Below are 20,635 nucleotides of genomic sequence, written 5' to 3' on the forward strand. Positions count from 1 at the left end.
TCGGTCGTGCCCTGGTGAGGCTAGAGTGGTCTTTGGGGGGAGGGGTGTGTCTTGGATCCTGGGGTTGGGTTGGGAGGCGGGGGCGGCCCTCAATCGGGCACCCTGTGCCCGATTGCCAGGCCCCCTTGGAGTGCGGAAAGGCCGGCAGCTATAGCTGGGCGGCCTTTCACGTCCCCGGCACACCCACTTGCCACAGGTAAAATACCCGTGGAGGCGGGTGAGGGCCCTTAAGTGGCCACTTAAGGATCTTGATTGGCCTCGGGTGGGCGGGCTGCTTCTCACTCCCCGCCGGACCTCCGTAAACTTGGTCGGAAGCGGAATCGGGGCGGTTAGGCCTCCCTGAGCCTGCTGCTCAATTTTACGCTGCCCCCACGCCACCATCCGACCCGCTGGAGCGGCGTAAAATTCTGGCCCATATCCCTAGATACCCCTGCCTAACAAAATCCATCAATCTCAGTCTTGAAAGCTACATTTGTTCCTCTAGCATCCACAGCCTTTTAGGGGAGAGATCTTAAGATTTCCACTACCCTTTACGTGGAAAAAATGCTCCCTGTTTTCACTCCTAAATGGTTGACTCAAATTTTAGGATTATTGCCCCTTGTTTTAGATTCCCCCATCAGAGGAAATAATTTTACCCTATCAAATCCCTTTATCATTTATCAACACCTCGATTAGATAAACACTGCAGCTCCTAAACAAAAGGGAATACAAACCTAGTTTATGCAAACTGCCCTCATAATTTAGCCCTTTAAGCCCTGGTACCATCCTGGTGAATCTGCACTATACCTTCTCCACAGCCATTATATCTTTCCCGGGTGCCCAAAACTGAATGCAGTATCAGATAGGGTCTGACCAAGGTTCTGTACAACACAAACATCATTTCCTCACTTTTGAATTCCAACCCCTTTAAGATAAAGGCCAACACTCCTTTTTGTTTACATTTTGTACCTGGGCATTATGTTTTAGTCACAACAAAAACAAGAAATGCTGGAATCACTCAGCAGGTCTGGCAGCATCTGTGGAAAGAGAAGCAGAGTTAACGTTTCGGGTCAGTGACCCTTCTTCGGAACTGACAAATATTAGAAAAGTCACAGATTATAAACAAGTGAGGTGGGGGTGGGGCAAGAGATAACAAAGGAGAAGGTGCAGATTGGACCAGGCCACATAGCTGCCCAAAAGGTCACGGAGAAAAGGCAAACAATATGTTAATGGTGTGCTGAAAGACAAAGCATTAGTACAGATTAGGTGTGAAAACACTGAATATTGAACAGCAGCAAGTGCAAACCTGAAGAAAAACAACCTGAAAAAAAACAGTGGGTAAGCAACTGAACAAACTAAGATGAAATGAAATAAATGCAAAAAAAGATTGTAAAAAATGTAAAAAGGAATGTAAAAAAAAGAAGAAAAAATAACTAAAAATGAAAGTAAAATGGGGGGCTGTCATGCTCTGAAATTATTGAACTCAATGCTCAGTCCGGCAGGCTGTAGTGTGCCTAATCGGTAGATGAGATGCTGTTCCTCGAGCTTGCGTTGATGTTCACTGGAACACTGCAGCAATCCCAGGACAGAGATGTGAGCATGAGAGCAGGGGGGAGTGTTGAAATGGCAAGCAACCGGAAGCTCAGGGTCCTGCTTGCGGACTGAGCGGAGATGTTCCGCAAAACGGTCACCCAGTCTGCGCTTGGTCTCCCCAATGTAGAGGAGACCACACTGTGAGCAGCGAATACAGTATACTACATTGAAAGAAGTACAAGTAAATCGCTGCTTCACCTGAAAGGAGTGTTTGGGGCCTGGGATAGTGAGGAGAGAGGAGGTAAATGGGCAGGTATTCCACCTCCTGCGATTGCAGGGGAAGGTGCCCTGGGACGGGGACGAGGTGGTGGGGGTAATGGAGGAGTGGACCAGGGTGTCGCGGAGGGAACGATCCCTTCGGAATGCTGACAGGGGAAGGGAGGGGAAGATGCGACTGGTAGTGGCATCACGCTGGAGGTGGCGAAAATGGTGGAGGATGATCCTTTGGATATGGAGGCTGGTGGGATGAAAAGTGAAGACAAGGGAAACCCTGTCACGGTTCTGGGAGGGAGGGGAAGGGGTGAGGGTAGAGGTGCGGGGAATGGGTCTGACACGGTTGAGGGCCCTGTCAACCACAGTGGGGGGAAATCCTCGGTTGAGGAAAAAGGAGGTCATATCAGAAGCACCGTCATGGAAGGTAGCATCATCAGAGCAGATGCGTCGGAGACGGAGAAACTGGGAGAATGGAATGGAGTCCTTACAGGAGGTAGGGTGTGAAGAAGTTCGGGGGCGGGTGGGTGGAGTGGAGGTGCGGGTCGGCCATGATCTGACTAGTTGGTGGTTTGGGCTTCAGGTGTTGAATGAAATAAAAAAGGATTAATCACACTAATATGGGTAGTCTACAGACCACATAATAGTTGAAGGATGATGGAGGAAGAAATATGGGGCGGCACAGTGGCGCAGTGGTTAGCACCGCAGCCTCACAGCTCCAGCGACCCGGGTTCAATTCTGGGTACTGCCTGTGTGAAGTTTGCAAGTTCTCCCTGTGTCTGCGTGGGTTTCCTCCGGGTGCTCCGGTTTCCTCCCACATGCCAAAGACTTGCTGGTTGAAAGGTTAATTGGCCATTATAAATTGCCCCTAGTATAGGTAGGTGGTAGGGAAAATTTGGGGACAGGTAGGAATATGGAATTAGTGTAGGATTAGTATAAATGGGTGGTTGATGGTCGGCACAGACTCGGTGGGCCGAAGGGCCTGTTTCAGTGCTGTATCTCTAAACTAAACTAAAGTGTAGTCGAGGTAGCTGTGGGAGTCAGTGGGCTTATAATGGATATTGGTAGACAACCTATCCCCAGAGATGGAGACAGAGAAGTCGAGGAAGGGAAGGGAAGTGTCAGAGATGGACCATGTAAAGGTGAGAGAAGGGTGGAAATTGGAAGCAAAGTTGATAAAGTTTTCTAGTTCGGGGCGGGAGCAGGAAACGGCACCGATACAGTCATCAATGTACCGGAAAAAGAGTTGGGGGAGGGGGCCTGAGTAGGACTGGAACAAAGAATGCTCGACATATCCCACAAAAAGACAGGCATAACTAGGACCCATGCGGGTACCCATAGCGACACCTTTTACTTGAAGGAAGTGCGTGGAGTTGAAGGAGAAGTTGTTCAATGTGAGAACAAGTTCAGCCAGGCGGAGGAGGGTGGTGGTGGATGGGGACTGGTTGGGCCTCTGTTCCAGGAAGAAGCGGAGAGCCCTCAAACCATCCTGGTGGGGGATGGAGGTGTAGAGCGATTGGACGTCCATAGTGAAGAGGAGGCGGTTGGGACCAGGAAACTGGAAATTGTCAAAATGACGTAGGGCGTCAGAAGAGTCACGGATGTAGGTGGGAAGAGACTGGACCAGCGGAGAAAAGACAGAGTCTAGATAGGAAGAAATAAGTTCAGTGGGGCAGGAGCAGGCTGACACAATGGGTCTGCCGGGACAGTCCCGTTTGTGGATTTTGGGAAGGAGGTAGAAGCGGGCTGTCCGGGGTTGTGGGACTACGAGGTTGGAAGCCGTAGAGGGAAGATCTCCAGAGGAGATGAGGTCAGTGACAGTCCTTTGGACGGTGGCTTGATGTTCGGTGGTGGGGTCATGGTCCAGAGGGAGGTAGGAAGAAGTGTATGTGAGTTGGCGTTGAGCTTCTGCAAGGTAGAGGTCGGTACGCCATACAACAACAGCACCACCCTTGTCTGCAGGTTTGATGACCATGTCGGGGTTAGACCTGAGAGAACGGAGTGTTTTAGTGATTTGTGTATGTCGACACATAAATGCCTTTACTCCTCTGCAGCTCCCACTCTGTCACCGTTAAGAAAATGTTGTGAATTGTCTTTCTCATATCTCGATGACCTCACATTTCCTCACTTTGAACTCCATCTGTCATAGATTTTCCCAGTCGCCTAGTCTGTCCAAGTCCCTTTGTAATTTCCTGCATCCACCGACATAACTTAAATGTCATCTGCAAATTTGGATATATTCTCTATTCTTTCATCTAATTTATTAATATACTTGATGAAAAGCTGAAGCCCCACTTCAAATCCATAGGAAATACAAGTTGTCGCATCCTGCCAATGAGAGAAATGTTCCCTTTATCCCTACTCTGTCTCCTATTTTTCATCCAATTACCCATTCATATCACATACCTACATGCTTTTGATTTTTACAGTTTAAGTGAGATGTGGAGGAAATGAAGCATGGCAATATTAGGAAGAATTTGACCAAATGTAATCGTGTGTAATATTTCTGCAGAACTTGTCCAGCAGGGGTCAGAGATCACACTGGCTGCTTATGATCCATCCCTGGAGAAGCAAAGACAGAGAGACCAGGAAACAGAGGGAGAGAGGTAGATTGCCAACATTGCCCATTATTTAACTTAAATTTCAACCATATTAGCTACATCTCAAGCCAACAGCAAGGTAATGAGTGAGAACAATATCTCTGAGGCTGGAGTCGACTTTAGGTCATCATCGTTGACATTAGATGTCGAGCAATATCGTAACTTTGTTTTTAAACTTTCTTTTTCTGTATCTTTTAACCATTCTTATTACTTCAGCTGGAAAGTAGCCTCCAGCTCCTGCCAATGCTTTCATATAATCTGCCACTTGGACAGGTGCATGAGCAGCCTACAGTGCTTTCTCCTGTAATTCTTTTCCTTCTTTCTGCTGGGTAAGTGCCAAGCCACCACACTGCTCGCTGCCCACAGCAGTATGCCTGAGATCTGGAATGCACAGTGTGGATTGTGCAAGTGATTAAGCTGTGCAAAAAAATTGTTGCAAATTATGAGGCAGTTGTGGGGAAAATGGCAAAAAGAGTTGGAGGAAATACTTTTCTCTTCGTCATAGGTCCAAATTAAAGTGCTGGTAAGCAAATTGGAGAGTTTGTTGAATCTGCTAATACAGAAAACAGCTAGGTTCACAACTGGAAAGCACTCAGATCTATATTGCTCCCCAGTACTTTAATTCAGACCCTAACTTTATACAGTACTGATGTGTAAAACTGAGAGCTTCCTGGTTACTGCTCTAGCTAGAAACTTTCTGCAGTATTCGTCAGGCAGAGCGACACAGAACAGTGACACTTTAAAGTGTAATGTGCCAGTGAGAAGGGAGGGTGACTGCAGAATATGCATGGTCTGGTGAACATCATGGGATTTATTTCAGAATGTTGCCCATAGCAAATCACTTCCTCTATATATTGGGTAACATGAGCATTTAAAAAATATATTTAATGCATATGCTAATTCAACAGTAGTGATAAAATTTCCAATCTAGACTCTAATTAGTGAGATAGTTTCCCACCTGGAGACAGCATCTGTCATTACTTCTGCTGTTCCTGACATTTTATTGTTACCTCGCTAGATGGTATGACAGCAAATGCTCAGCCGTTAAATGTGCAAAATATGACTGTAGTCTATAAATTCACACCTGTTTATCAACTTGGCTGACTGCCTAACTTAAAAGATTGTGTCAATTAAAGCATTCACTTGAAATCACGTTTTACATTGCCAGTGCAAAAGCATAGCTGTCAATTAGACATCGGAGACCTGTGGTTCATTAACACTGCAGGCACAATAATTTTGAAGCACTTCCTCACCTGGGGTATATTGTGTTGAATAGACAGGGTTGAGCCTAGATTTAAAATGTTTCTGTCAAGATTTTTTTAAACTGATTCTATCATATAGATCTACTTAGTGATCCCTTTGTAAAAATATATATACTCTTCCTTGTGTGAAAATCTAAAAGATACTGGCCAAATAAATTAGTGTATCACACTCATGCTTGAATGTATGTATTTGTGTGTCTATGTGTATGCCTGTGGAGTGAGAGATGTGTTATTTTCATGCTATGTACAGTTGCAGATGCTACTTTTCCTGCACTACCCTCCCCTGAATTACTTCAGTCAAGGTTCTTAAAAATATCTTTTCTAATAATATTGCTACTTTAGTTTGTGTATTATTGCCAATATAAATAATACAAAAATAGAAGAGTGTTTGTATAGTACTGTCCAATTAATGGATGCACTCTCTGCTTCAGTTCCCCATTCAGCATAGGGAAGGAACTGAAATCGGAAGACAGTCTCTGCATTGAGACCTAAGGGTAAATTCATTAGTTCTGTGCTCCCAATAGGGAGGCATGCACAACGAGAGAGCTGGAAGGAGAATCAGTACTATAATACTGTATCTGTATCTCCAATGCACACTCCCTTTGAACATGGTTCCCTGCTGTGAGTTTGGGGAATCAGTGAATTCAGTGTAGACCTCAACCTTAGCATTGTTTTTAAAAAATGTTCCAACCCCACACCCAGCCCCCTGCCTCCTGCAATTTCATCCTCCTTTCTTGAAGATACTGTCTCAGTGTAGGATACAGAGGCAGCCCCCAATATCTTGCCCAGTTGACAGTTCTTGATGCATGCATCTAGGCTGTGCACGTTGTCAGGTATTCAATCATGGCAGACATTACAGCCAAGCTTGATCCTGCCTCCCACCAGCTGTGCAATACACACATAAGAATGGCAGGGGTCATTCGATGGTGATCAGGAGCAGGAGCTCTGCCTGATTTGTTTCCCTTCCTCATTCCATGGTTGCTGAGGACAATCTGACACCCCTACCATCACCCTGGCTGAGATCAGCCATCTCAGCACAAAGCAGTGATTGAGTTTGAACCATCCTAGTCTTTATGGCTCCGTTACACACTGGGCAATGTTATAGCAACTGAGCTATCAGCAGGAACTATGTAATACTGTTAAAAATATGTTTTTTTTTTGGTGACATTTACAATAAAAATGAGTCATGAAGCTATTTTCCTACCTGTTTTCTAACTTTAAAACCTGCCATTGTTAATTTGAAAGCAGCAGCTAAATGTTTCTGACAAGTAACTGCTAACCATCATAGAGTCCAATTTTACTTTGATATCTCCCAAAGTGACTTGTGACAATAACAATGTGAGTATCTTTGAACCCAAAACTGATTGATGGCTTGGGCTCCCTTTGCCCACAGCTGCGGACTCTGCTAAGAAGAGATTGTAACACATTGCCTTTGGATTAAACAATGCAACTTAATCTCCACCACTAGAAATAAAAAAGCCTGGGCTTCTTATCAGAGTGTGGGAGTTGGAGAGAGACTGATGTCTGCCTCTATGTACCCACTTGGCTCACCTGATGCTTCAGCTGGCTGTGAATAGCTGGACCACACAGACTGGAAAGGCACCAGGTTTAATCCCCAGTCTGTGCTGAGTTAGCTAATATTAGTTGGTAATGATAGGGGCTCTACAGGGGCCTGACGGTCCCTGAATTAAGCAGGAAAAAATGATCTAGTGTTCCAACTCCTGATTACCATTCTTCAAAACTTGCTGGAGGCCATATATGAATATCTGGTGAGAACAGGATTGTATTGGGGTTATGTGGAAGGAAGTCGTTCCATCACAGAGGCAGGGAGAGGAAGAGGAGCTGGAAATCTTGGGCTGGATTTTATTATCTCGGTGGTGAGATGAAAAAACAGCGGCTCGCCTGGCAGGCTGTTCATTGCCGGCAAGGTCGTCAGCTGCCTGTGCGCAGGCGCTGCTGCCATTTTTAAAGGACTGTCAGCCCTACCGGCTAATTTAAATATTTAAAGGTAAATTGAATTGAAATAAATAAATACATCTCTTTTGCCCCTCACCCCCCCAAAACAATTAAATTAATTATTTGCCCTTCTCCCCCCCCAAAACACTTAATCTTTACCATCTGATCTCCCCCCCCCACCCACCAAACCTACCTTCCTACCATCCTCTACACCAATGTTGTTAATTTGACCCCGTTTTCCCCCCCCTTCCAGCACTGATAAACTTACCTCCGCTCCCCCTGTCCCCACCAGTGTTGCACCTCGTTTCCCCAGACGGGGATCCAAGGGCGCGGGAGTGCCGGCCACCTGACATCAGTGGGACATCAGGTGGGGATGTGAGCTTAATTAAATAAAGCAATTTAATTTATTTAAATATTCAAATTGGGGTCCCGTCGCCGAGCGGCGGGGGGTCCACCACGAGGCGTCACCACCACCAGTAATATCGGGCTGGGCCCTCCCAGCGTAGGGGTGCGTGGCGGCCCTCTCCCAGAGGCATTTTCTGCCCCCCACCATGAAACCCGCCTTTGTGGGGGGGGGGGGGTCAGTAAAATCCAGCCCCTTCTGTTTCATTGCACATGTTGCTAGCTGACCATGGAATAACTGCATATGGGAAAATCTACAACCTATACCACCCCGACCATTACAATAAAACATTAGGAGACATGCTTACATTATAGAAAGAAAGGGCTTGCATTTTTATAGTGTCTTTTGTGACCTCAGGATGTCCCAAAGTTCTTTACAGACAATGAAGGTAGGAAAGGAAATTAGGTAGGAAGGGTCACTCTCTTTCTTTCCTTATAGCAAAACCTTTGAAAGAACAATTTAACATTGTTTTCTTGTACATTTTTTCTCTGAACCTGTCTGCTTTGATTTTGCCAGACTTTTGTCATCCGATAAACGCTTTCTTACTCTGCCATGGGTTGCCCATAATCTAGCCGTGGCATTACCACATCCAACAATGGTAAATGAGCCTTTTGATCTGTACATTGATGCAATACGTTATATCCCAGACAACGCAACCATCACCAAGGTAAGTCATAGAGAAAGCACATTGAATATTGGTGTAATGAGAGAATGGGATATTCCTACAATACCTTGAGGTTGATTTTCCCCTTTGGTGAGCAGTGGGCACAGCGATTGCAACAATATCACCACAAAAGGCCCGAGCCACTTCGATGATCATGCCTCATTTGCATTCAAGCAGCGATGCGCCAGCATGTTAGTATTGCTGATGGGCATCTTGCTGTTTTGGTAGAGGACTGGGAAATATGGCAGCCCACCTACAGAGTACAGGCTTGAAACAAGGGATTAAAGTGGAGGATGGGTCAATTGTGGGGCACAGGAGAGCATTATTGAAGAGCGAAGGATTAGCAGCAAGGCTCAGGGAGGGCACATCTTACTGCACAAAAAGCACAAGATAAATTATTGGTTATATTTCTCAGAGCTGCTTTCAGTGATCCTATTAAGGGACACTGGTTCTGGCTGTTTCCCACGCTGTGTAGTGGCCAGTGTCAGCACTCATCAGATGCTGTGCTTAACTGCACAAAAATTACTTTGGCATCCTAACGATTTGCATTGAGTAATGATGCTCCTGCCTGTATTCAGGGAAGTTTGCTCCCGAGTCTATAGTTAGTTAGCTTATCTCTGTTGAGATGGCAGTTGGGTTGCTACAGTTGACCTCAATATCTCTGTCTTAAGGAGGAGGAATATCTACCAGGGATCTCACTCACGAAAGCTAATGTGTCCAATGATGGAAATGCAAGTGTGAAGATGTTCGGTGAAGACTGGATTGGACTCAGCTGTAATATGCCCTATGATTGATGAGGATATTAAGTCTGACTTGGGTGTGAGCTACTAGAGGGAAAAATGTCCCTGCAGAACATTAATTCAGCAAAGAGCCAGTGCCCTTAGGAGAGAAGGGAGAGGAGACAGTTGGAAGCAAGGAATGAGTTTGGCTTAGTCAGCATGACCCTATTGAGTCTGACATTTTCTTCTTTCTCCCGATACTTTTAAGGTGACTGGACGAATAATGCGTTCAGGCCAGGATGACCTCCCTGATATCTTGGCTTTCCCAGCATTCAGCAGTCCAGCAAGGTGTCCAGAGTTCCGTTACTGCATGACTATAAACGTGAAAGGCAGAGAAACACTAGATCCCAATGTGCTGATTTTGCTTAGAGTGTACACGATCGATTCTGACACTGGGGACCTGGTTGTTATAGGTGAGTGATAATAAATTTGTAAATTAGGTAAATCTTTTACTCAGTTTAAAAGAATCAAAGCAAAATAGGGGGATTTTTTAAAAAAAGTAAAATATAATAAGGAAAGATGTACTTAACTAAAGGGTAGAAATTCCTATTTACCATATTATCATACTCACTCATCACTAAAATATTTTAACAGAAGCATTAGCCCATTCAGCTTAAGCAGGTTACCATCTGGAAGTTGGTCTGAGCATCTTATGGGCAGTAGTAATTTCTACTCCTGAATTCCCATGCCAAATGGTTAATCTGGAACTCTAAAATGCAGTGCCTAAACTGTCCCTTGTCAAACCATAATCATTGAAGTTTAAAACATTCCTCAACCATAGAGCAGGTTTTTCTTTGATTGTGCTGGGGGCATAAAGAATCACCTAAGGTGAGCATTGAGAAAACTTGGGTGGGAAGGATTGCAAGTACCTAATGGAGCCCTTTCATTTTTCCAAACATTGATTTAAATGGACCACTTCTACCTCTTGGTGGGGCGGTACACCTGGTCTGATCAAGCATATCTCTGCCAACTAAATTCTGGGTCCCCATTGAGGCCTAGGACACAGAGATTCCCAATCTAAGGAATCGTCACTTCTGGTCCCAGGGTGGCTCCATTCTTAACAGGCTATCTTGGATACCTTACCATAAGGCTGAGGCCAAACATATCCCAGTCTTGGCCTAGTTTCTACAAGTTTAACTCCCATCAAAGTTATTGCCAGAACTATCATAGAGTTTCAGGGCCAAAACCTGGAAATGTTAGAATTCTGAAATAAAAACAGAAAATGCAGCAAATGCACAGCAAGCCAATCAGCAATTGTAAAGTGAAAAGACAGAACCCATCTTTTCTCTTTTCAGATGGTTTATTTCCAGCATTTTCTGACTTCATTTTAATCCTGGGATGCAGATAATCTTCATAAAGTACTCAATCTGCATTTTTGTGGTTTATGCTATCATTCCTTCAAACTAAATTATGTTCTGGTATGTTAAGGTGTGTGTAAGTGATGTATAGTTGTGTAAAATGAAGTGTATTATGTAGCTGTAAAGCTCACTATTCCTGTCAGCTGCCTCCATTATAACATCTTGTGAAACTTGGTGCCTCTGGATGTAGGGGGCTGTCTTTTCAAGTAACATTAATAACAAATGTACTCCTGGACTTCCACTGAATATCATTAACTAAGGCTATCACAACTGTTATTTATTAAAGCTAGCTAATCCATCTCTACCTCTTTAATGAAGTGGATAGGGAACATATTGTTGGATGAATTTATGTGAGGTGGCTGACTGGTCAGTCTGTTGCTGTCATACCATTGGGTAGTGCATATTCAGGTCTTTCATATGTTATGATATTATCTCTAGGTGGCCATTATGGACGGACAATGTGTTGCAGTGACAAAGTTCTGTGCCGCAAAGTGGTGTGACTCAGGTTCAAGTCATGCTTTGTCATATGACAAGTTCCCAAAGTCAACTGTACTATCCTGGAATTATATCATTGTGAGGAAGTGCTGTGCACAAACGGGAGAAGAGGAGGAAACAATGGATATAGGGGGTTGGGGGGGGATGTTGGAGGGGAGAACCACCCATTCTCTGCGCCTCTTGGTAACTCTGTACAAAGCAGTATTGTCCCAATCTTAAGAGAACATGACTTGAGCTCTTGACTAGGGCAACCTGTATGTTGCAGGTAGACTTGCAGAAGAAACAAACAGTTAAAAAATATCATGTATGTATAGAGGGATGAATTTCTTTAGTTACTATTGTAGCCACATTGTAAGTGTGTTCATGAAGATTTCCTTTAATCTGTCTTGCTAGAGAAATATGTTAATTTTGTTACCCATTTGCAATATTATTATTATACAGACCAGTGCGAATATTCACGAATGCATTTACATCACTAAGAGACCAGAAGAATTATTTCCAAGTGAAAATACAACAGTATTTCAATCTTACAAAATCATAACAATAAATATAATTTCAGTTCAAACGCATTGAATATCTCACTGTTCAGTAAAACCCTGTAATGTACCCTGTAAGTTGGTTTAATGATAAAAATCTATAACATGAGCAACACCTCAGTGGTCTATCACTCCAAAAAGTCACCATGAAGAGAAATACATCACTCATGATACAACAGCCACTAGATGGAGCTGATTTTAAAAGAGATTATAAAATTTAAATGAGCAGATACTGTAACTGTAAGGGAAATACATCACCTGCAAGTCTCTCATAACTGGGTACTCGAGAGTTATTGGCCCAGCATTGCTCTCTCCCCTTTTTATGCATTTATTTATTTACTATTTGGTTTTGCAGGCAACACCATGCTTTCCTTATTCAATGAACGTGGAGAGTTAAATGTTGGCGGATTCCAGCTCAAATTGAGGCGAGGGATGCCATCAAAAGAACAGACCCCTCTTACTCCCTCATCACTGAATCACCAACCTACAATTCCCTGCTGCAGTTTGTTAACTCGACTTTTACCACATACACAGGTAGTTTGGCTTGATTATGTCAGGAGGCTCGTGCAGTATTTGTGGAGCTATAGTGATGATTAACAGTTCATTTTGTAAGAAGTGGTTCTGATAAGGAGTGACTTGAATTTGCCTTGATATCTATTAGAAATGTCTCAAAGTGCTTCACAATAATGAGTTACTTTCCATTCAATCCCTTGGATCAGCATCAAAATAAATAAATACAACAATGGCAGCCTTACAACAGCAAATTACATTCATATAGCACCTTTATCATAATAAAACGTCCCAAGGTGCTTCACAGGAGCATTATAAAATGAAGTATGACACCAAGCCACAAAAGGAGATATTAGGTCAGATGACAAAAAGCTTGGTCAAAGAGATAGGTTTTAAGGAGTGTCTTAAAAGAGGAAAGCAAGGTAGAGAAGCGGAGAGGTGTAGGGAGGGTATTCCAGAGATTGGGCCCTAGACAACTGTACGCGCAGCCACTAATGATGGAGTGGTTAAAATTAGGGATTCACAAGAGGCCAGAATTAGAGGAGCACAGATATTGTGGAGGGTTGTAGGGCTGGAGGAGATTACAGAGATAGAGAGGGGCGAGGCCATGGAGGGATTTGAAAACAAGGGTTAGAAAATTTAAATCAAGACGTTGCTTGATGAGCCAATGTAGGTCAGCAAGCACAGGGGAGATAGGGGAACGGGACTTGTTGCAAGTTAAGATGTGGGAAGCAGAGTTTTGGATGACCTCAAGTTTACAGCGAATAGAATGTGGGAGACCAGCCAGGAGTGTATTGGAATAGTCAAGTCTAGAGGTAACAAAGGCATAAGTGAGGGTTTCAGCAGCAGATGAGCTGAGACGGGGCGAAGTCAGGCTATGCCACGGAGGTGGAAATAGGCGGTCTTAGTGATGGCACAAATATGAGGTTGGAAGCTCATCTTGGGGTCAAATGTGACACCAAGGTTGCGAACAGACTAGTTTAATCTCAGACTGCTGCCTAGAAGAGGGAACGGAGTCAGTAGCTAGGGAACGGAGTTTGGAGCAGGGACTGAAAACAATGGCTTCAGTCTTCCCAATAGTTAATTGGGGGAAATTGGTTGTTGGATAAGCAGTCTGATAATTTAGCAACAGTGGAGAAGTTGAGAGAAGTGGTGGTGAGGTAGAGCTGAGTGTTGTCAGCATACATGTGAAAACTAATGCTGCGTTTTCGGATGATGTTGCTGAAGAGAAGCGTGTAGATGAAAAATAGGAGGGGGGGGCCAAGGTTGGATCCTTGGGGGATACCAGAGATAACAGTACGCGAGCAGGAAGAGAAGCCATTGCAAGTGATTCTCTGGCTGCTATTAGAAAGATAAGAATGGAACCCTTCTCCAAAATGTCAATTTTTCTTTTGCTTTGGCCAGGATCCCATGCCCCCTCCAGACTATCTGAGTGGATTTTACTTCACAGAGGACGCGAAACCAAATAAATCTGAGCTGGAGATAATCTCATCCTTCCAGCAGGACAAGGAGTTCCCAATCTCTGTGGCTGATGCAGCAGCACAGTTAATGACCAAGGAGCAGACTCAAAGTAAGATGTAATTTTAGGATGCTGAATTAGCTAATTGTGCTTGCCTGTGATGGAACCATACCCAAGCAAAAATTAGGGCGTTCAGGAGATAAGGGAGAAAACTGGAGAAAAATAAATGGAATATATTTCTGGACCTTCAAATGAAGCACTGCAGTGATGCTCACCTTCCTGATAACAACATAATAAACACATTCCTGGTTTCACTGGGCACAATTTTTTTTCTTACCACGTCCCCCTTCCCTGTTCCTCTCTGGAAAGCATTTACTACTTACTGGAATGCATTTCAAAGGAACTGCCCTCTGGTACCTCATCCAAGTGACACTTGTTAACGTGTGGATCTATATGGTGAACATCATCACAGCTGTATCCCACCTAAGCACACACACTTCTAGCAGGGATGGTCAGATAGTAATCAGAAATGAGAGCTCATTTTCCTCTACCTAACCTTGCAACACTGAGGCCAAAAGTGGCACCACCACAGCCACACTAGCTGAGATCTGTTAATTCAGAACAGAATAGTTACCAACTCTGGTTGGACATCATCCTGGAGGTTTCATCTCATAATCCCCTACCTTTAACAGCCCAAACCAGACCATGTTGATGTTTATCGTCCATTTGAACAGATGTGGCAACTCAGAACTGGGCATCCAAGAGGCACTGTGGGCCATCAGCAGCAGCAGAATTGTATTCAACTACAATATGTAACCTCGTGGCCCGGCATATCCCCCACGCTACCATTACCATCAAGCCGGAGGCTCCACAAACATCCCCATCCTCAATGATAGGGAGCCCAGCACATCAGTGCAAAAGACAAGGCTGAAGCATTTGCACCCATCTTCAGCCAGGTGCTGAGTGGATGATCTATCTTGGCCTCCTCCTGAGGTCCCTAGCATCTCAGATGCCAGTCTTTAGCCAATCCGATTCACTCCACATGATATCAAAAAATGGCTGAAGGCACTGGATACTGTAAAGTCTATGGGCCCTGGCAATATTCTGGCAATAGTACTGAATACCTGTGGTCCAGAACCAGCTACGCCCCTAGCCAAGATGTTCCAGTACAGCTACAACACTGGCATCTACCCGGCAATGTGGAAAATTGCCCAGGTATGTTGTCATGCAGAACCCCACCTGCCAAGAATGAGGCATTATAATTTTGTCATATGAACATTGATTTTAAACTGTTGCTGGAGGAAGGAAATGACTTGTTAAACTATTCAAACGTAGCTGGAAAAAATCTTTACGACTACCAGACAGTGCTTGGACAAAGGACCATGCCCTGACACATTCAACCCACTTTGATCACCAGACATTGAAGGTGAGGAAGCTCACATTCCAGGATGACTGTTAAGATGGCCGAATCCACAAACAGATGTGGTCAAACCAGCTAGTCACATGACTATTCTGCTGGGCAAGCTGAGTTTTTTTGAATTGTACAGACAGTTTGAGAAAAAAAGACTGGTGGTCCTGGACTGAGAAGACCTTTTCCTGTCTGCTCCCGTCTCCTTCTCACAAGCCTCTGGACCCACTGGGGATACATGAACCTCGAGAGAAAAGTCTCCTACATCGAACAAGGTTTAAGAATAATACTGGGCCCCAACGAAAAGCAAGACCTACCTACAATCAAGGACTCTACAGCGAGCTTGAAGAACAGTAACCAAAACCATCTTCAGATATTGCCTCCAATTTTTCCACTTTATTTCTTCTGTTCTTTTCTGTCTCTATCTGCATGTGTGTATCACTTATGCATGCTAGCATTGTCACGTCATGTATTCGTAGACATTAACTGAATTAGAGTTTAAGTTTAATGAAGTTCAACCTTTCTTCTTTAAACCTAAGAAAATCTGTTTGGCTGGTTTCTTTGCCTTACAATTGGAAAGCAGTGAATTCACTAAGGGGGAGCTAAAAAAAACGGGTGTGTTTAAAATAAAATCCAGTTACAGGTGAAGCTGAGCGGGAACCCTAGACCCCTCTCTTACCTGGTCATAACAATGTCCGGTGCACAAAAAGCAGGACAAATCCTCACCTTCAATGTCTTGTGATCACAGTCCATTGTGAGTTCAATGTGACCCATTACTGCCCTACTCCCGGTCATCAGCAAAGTGATGGAAGATTCCATCAACAGTGCTATCAAGCGGCAGTTACTCAGAAATAGCCTGCTCACTGATGCTCAGTTTGGGCTCTGCCAGGGCCACTCAGCTCCTGACCTCATTACAGCCTTGGTCCAAACATGGACAAAAGAGCTGAACTCCAGAGGTGAGATGAGAGTGAGTGCCCTTGACATCAACGCAGCATTTGACCGAGTATGGCATCAAGGAGCACTGGCAAAACTGCAGTCAATAGGAATCAGGGGGAAAACTCTCTGCTGATTTGAGTCATTCCTAGCACAAAGGAAGATGGTTGTGGTTGCTGCAGGTCAAGCATCTCAGTTCCAGGACATTACTGCAAGAGTTCCTCAGGGTAGTGTCCTAGGTCCAAGCATCTTCAGCTGCTTCATCAATGACCTTCCATCCAACAGAAGGTCGGAAGTGGGAATGTTCGCTGATGATTGCACAATGTTCAGCGCCATTTGTGACTCCTCAGATACTGTAAGTAGCCTGTGTCCATATGCAGCAAGACCTGGACAACATCCAAGCTTGGGCTAATAAGTGGCAAGTAACATTTGCACCACACAAGTACCAGGCAATGACCATCTCAAACAAAGAGAGAATCTAACCATCTCCCATTGACGTTCAATGGCATTGCCATCGCTGAATCCCCCACTATCAACATCCTGGGGGTCACCATTGACCAGAAACTGAACTGGACCAGCCACATAAATGGTGTGGCTACAAGAGCAGGTCAGAGGCTGGGAATTCTGTGGCGAGTAACTCACCTCCTGACTCCCCAATGCCTGTTCACTATTTACAAGGCACAAGTTAGGAGTGTGATGGAATACTCTCCACTTGCCTGGATGGGCGCTGCTCCAACAAGACTTAAGAAGCTCGACACTATCCAGGACAAAGCAGCCTGCATGATTGGCACCTCATCCACCGCCTTCAACATTCACTCCCTCCACCACCAATGCACAGTGGCAGCAGTGTATACCATCTACAAGATGCACTGCAGCAACTAACCAAGGCTCCTTCAACTGCATCTTCCAAACCCTCGACCTCTACCACCTAGACAAACAAGGGCAGCAGATGCATGGGAACTCCACCACCTGCAAGTTTTCCCTCCAAGCCACACACCATCCTGACTTGGAACTATATCGCTGTTCCTTAACTGTCGCTGGGTCAAAATCCAGGATCTCCCTTCTTAACAGCACTAGGTGTACCTATACTCCAAGGACTGCAGCGGTTCAAGAAGGCAGCTCACCACCACCTTCTCAAGGGCAATTAGGGATGGGCAATAAATGCTGGCATGGCCAGCGACGCCCACATCCTCCGAACGAATAAAAAAAAGCAGTTGTGCTAATCCCATGTGTGCACTCTATTCCCATATCCCTTTGTTAGCCTCTCCTTCAAGATGTTCTGACCTATTCTTAAAGGTTGAAGGAGTGTCACCTTGAAAACTATGTTTGGCAAACTTTATCCTGATTATTCAGAATTGCACAAAACAATGACATGATTCAAAGTACATCAATATGCTGTATGTGTGCAATAACACTGTTATAATGATGTATGAAAGTGTGCAATCTAAAAAGCCCCTTCCACCTGCCAATCCTACTCTAGCCACAAATTTGTGTACAATCTGCTCTATAATGGACTCTACCCTACCCAAGTCGACTAATCTAATCTCCTGAGGAAAGGTTTTGGATAGTTTCTTCCTGCGCATCTTCCTCCTTCCAACCAAGTTAGATCAAGTGGATCTCCAGAATGTGTACCCAATCTTACATGCATTGGCCAGGTGTAGTGTGTAAAGGGAGTCAGAAGGTCTCGGTTTCAAGTTCCAGTCTGTGCTAAATTGGTTGATTTCAGTTAGGCCAGTAGTTGAGATGCTACAGTGGACCTCAGTATCCCAGAGTATGTACTGGATTCCTGATTATTGTCCAGTGACCCTTGCTGGAAGCGCACATCACGTGGGAACTGGTTTGGAAAATCTGATGCCCTACGTTAGTCTGCTGACTCTCAAGGTTCGGGCTCACGAATGACAAAAAGCTACTTTAGTTGTGTATCGGATGGTTGCAATGTACCTATTCAGGAAAGGAAAGGGAGAAAATTAGAACAAATAGACAAGCCCCTTTTAAGATTAAATGCAGGATGTTTTGAACTGGGTGTAATTTCTCAGGCATTGTACATACAGCTTCCAAAGGTGATATTGAATTACCTGCTCAATAAATGCATTGTTTTCTTTCCTTTTGGAAAAGGAGGTTTTCATCAGCTGATTCATAACTTCAGCCAACTCTGGGGTCAAGAGGTGGGATTTTATACTCCAGATTATGTACAACTGCAGTAAATAACTCCACTATTTACATAAAACCACTTGCGCTGGAAATTCACCCAAAATGTGATTTTGTAGCTGCAGCATAAAATTGGGTCCAATATTGGAGCTGTTTGGTTGCATTTAGACAATCGATGCCATCCACTGACCTCAAAGACTGGCCTAATTAACTGTAGTGTATTGTTCCTAGCCCACATACTGCACAGGCAGCAGACTAGAAGAGGGCAAGCCAGCAGGGTAAATAATATTGCTACGGTATTGTTCTTAGAGCCTCTCTAATCTGATGCGCTGTTTCTGTTGTGTTTTAAACTGCCATGATTGGTTAGAATGGAAAAGCAGGTGATGTGCTCATATTTCCTACAGTCGCTTGGATCAATTAATTAATGGATTTGCGTGCCTTTACAAAATGATCAATCATAGATAATGATATAAGAACAACAACTTGCATTTATATAGTGCCTTTAACATCATAAATCATCCCACGGCACTGTGCAGGAGTGTTGTCAAATAAAATTTGACATCTAGCCACATAAAAAATTCTTAGGTCAGGTGGATAAAACCTTGCTCAAAAAGAAGTAGGTTTTAAAAAGTGTTTTAAAGGAGGGTGAGGGAGATGTTTAGGTAGGGTAAACATTATGGAGAAAATCTATGCTCAGGGACATCAACCACTGCTCATTTTGAGGGACATTCATTCAAATCATTCTGCAATCTACAAGATTTTAAAGCCCAAGTTTGGTATCACCTAACCACTACTGCTTGATATCTCTCATCATCTCTCCTACTACTTTCAGTTTTGGTGGTGTCCAGTACTTTCCATACACTTGTCACTTAGTTTTCTTGATAATTTAGAAATTTGTCTCATTTTCATTTTTTGCCTGGCCACTTGTCATTCATTGTCTCTCAAATTTAAACAATTCAAATATGGAGACTGGCTCTAAACGTTGGTCTTATTTTGTCATTGTGAATATGGTGGTTTGTCACTTATTGCTTTCAAAAAGGTGCATGTCCTTCAGCCCCATGCTTGAATTTATACATCTGGCTGCCTGAGTCAGAAAATTGTGGGTTCAAGTCCCATTCCAGAGATTTGAGCACAAAATCTAGGCTGACACTTTAGTACAGTGCTAAGCAGATGTTGCATTGTCTGAGGTGTCGTCTTTCGGATGAGACATCAAACGGAGATCCTGTCTGCCCTCTAGTTGGATGTAAAAGATCCCATGGCACTGTTCAGAAGAAGAGCAGGGAAGTTCTCGCTAGTGTACTGACCAATATTTATCCTTCCAGCAACATCAATAATAACAGATGATCTGATCATTGTCATATTGTGGGCTCCTGCTGTGTACAAATTGGCTGTTGCATTTCCTACATTACACCAGTGGCTGCACGTCAGATGTCCTGAGGTTGTGAAAGGTGCTATAGAAATGCAAGTTTTACTTCTTATGCTACTGCTCTAACTCATCTCAGGGATTGACAAGAGTTAGGGAATGTGGCTCTAAATTTAATAACTACGTATATTTCAGATTGAAAGCATATTGCCTGGAAAGCTGCAGGGTAAAATTCTTCTTGTCAGTATTTTTATTGAAATTATCTACATCAGTGCAAAAAAGGGAAATTTCACCCTTAATTTGGGCCCAACAAGTGATATCAGAGTGGGTGGAATTGACTGATTACACTTCCCTGCACTGCTGTGAAGTGTACCTCTATATCTTTTTAAATTTTTGTCCTCATCCCAGTGTCAGAAGATTGAGTTAGGAAGAAGTTAGAAAAAATTGACTCATTAGCTCAGAGTCCAAATGAAATGAGACCTCAAAGATTATATGCCTAAAATGTTAAATGGAATAGAAAGGTTAATCTTTGGCACTATTTCCAGTTAACCCTTGACTGCAAGATTGGGCGGGGGAGCAGGGGGTTACATAGTTACAAACTGGTAAAAAGCAAGTTCAGGAAACACTTCTTCACACAAAGAGTGATCAATACCTGAAATAATCTACCAGGTAGAATAGTAGAGGTAAAAGCTCTGGAATTATCCAAGAGGCAGTTAAATGCTTTGTTTGGGATGGAGGATCATAAGTTTCTTTGGAAGGCTGAATGGCCTTCCTTATCTGTACTTTGTGATAGAGGTGAGCAATGTTAATGTTAGAGAATAAAACAATCATTGTCATCAACCAGCCATTTTCATAGAATCAGACAGCACAAAAGGAGGCCATTCAGCCCATTGTACCTGTGTTGGTTGTTTGAAAGAGTTAACTAATTAGTGCCATTCCCCTGCTCTTTCCTCAAAGACCTGTAATTTTTTCTTTTTCA

At 43.8% G+C, this 20,635-nt stretch overlaps 1 protein-coding gene across 3 annotated transcripts in view; it reads left to right on the forward strand.

Moving 5' to 3' along the window:
• Nucleotides 1–20,635, forward strand: part of LOC137346526 (uncharacterized) — a 127,615-nt gene that overhangs the window by 72,438 nt on the left and 34,542 nt on the right. For all 3 annotated transcript variants that reach the window (XM_068009997.1, XM_068009998.1, XM_068009999.1), the window contains 5 exons: nucleotides 4,295–4,388; nucleotides 8,520–8,670; nucleotides 9,655–9,859; nucleotides 12,191–12,369; nucleotides 13,750–13,915. In XM_068009997.1, coding sequence (XP_067866098.1) covers nucleotides 4,295–4,388; nucleotides 8,520–8,670; nucleotides 9,655–9,859; nucleotides 12,191–12,369; nucleotides 13,750–13,915 — 795 coding nt within the window. The remainder of the gene's footprint in view (nucleotides 1–4,294; nucleotides 4,389–8,519; nucleotides 8,671–9,654; nucleotides 9,860–12,190; nucleotides 12,370–13,749; nucleotides 13,916–20,635) is intronic.

This window comes from Heterodontus francisci, chromosome 30 (genome assembly GCF_036365525.1).
Source record: "Heterodontus francisci isolate sHetFra1 chromosome 30, sHetFra1.hap1, whole genome shotgun sequence".
Taxonomy (NCBI): domain Eukaryota; kingdom Metazoa; phylum Chordata; class Chondrichthyes; order Heterodontiformes; family Heterodontidae; genus Heterodontus; species Heterodontus francisci.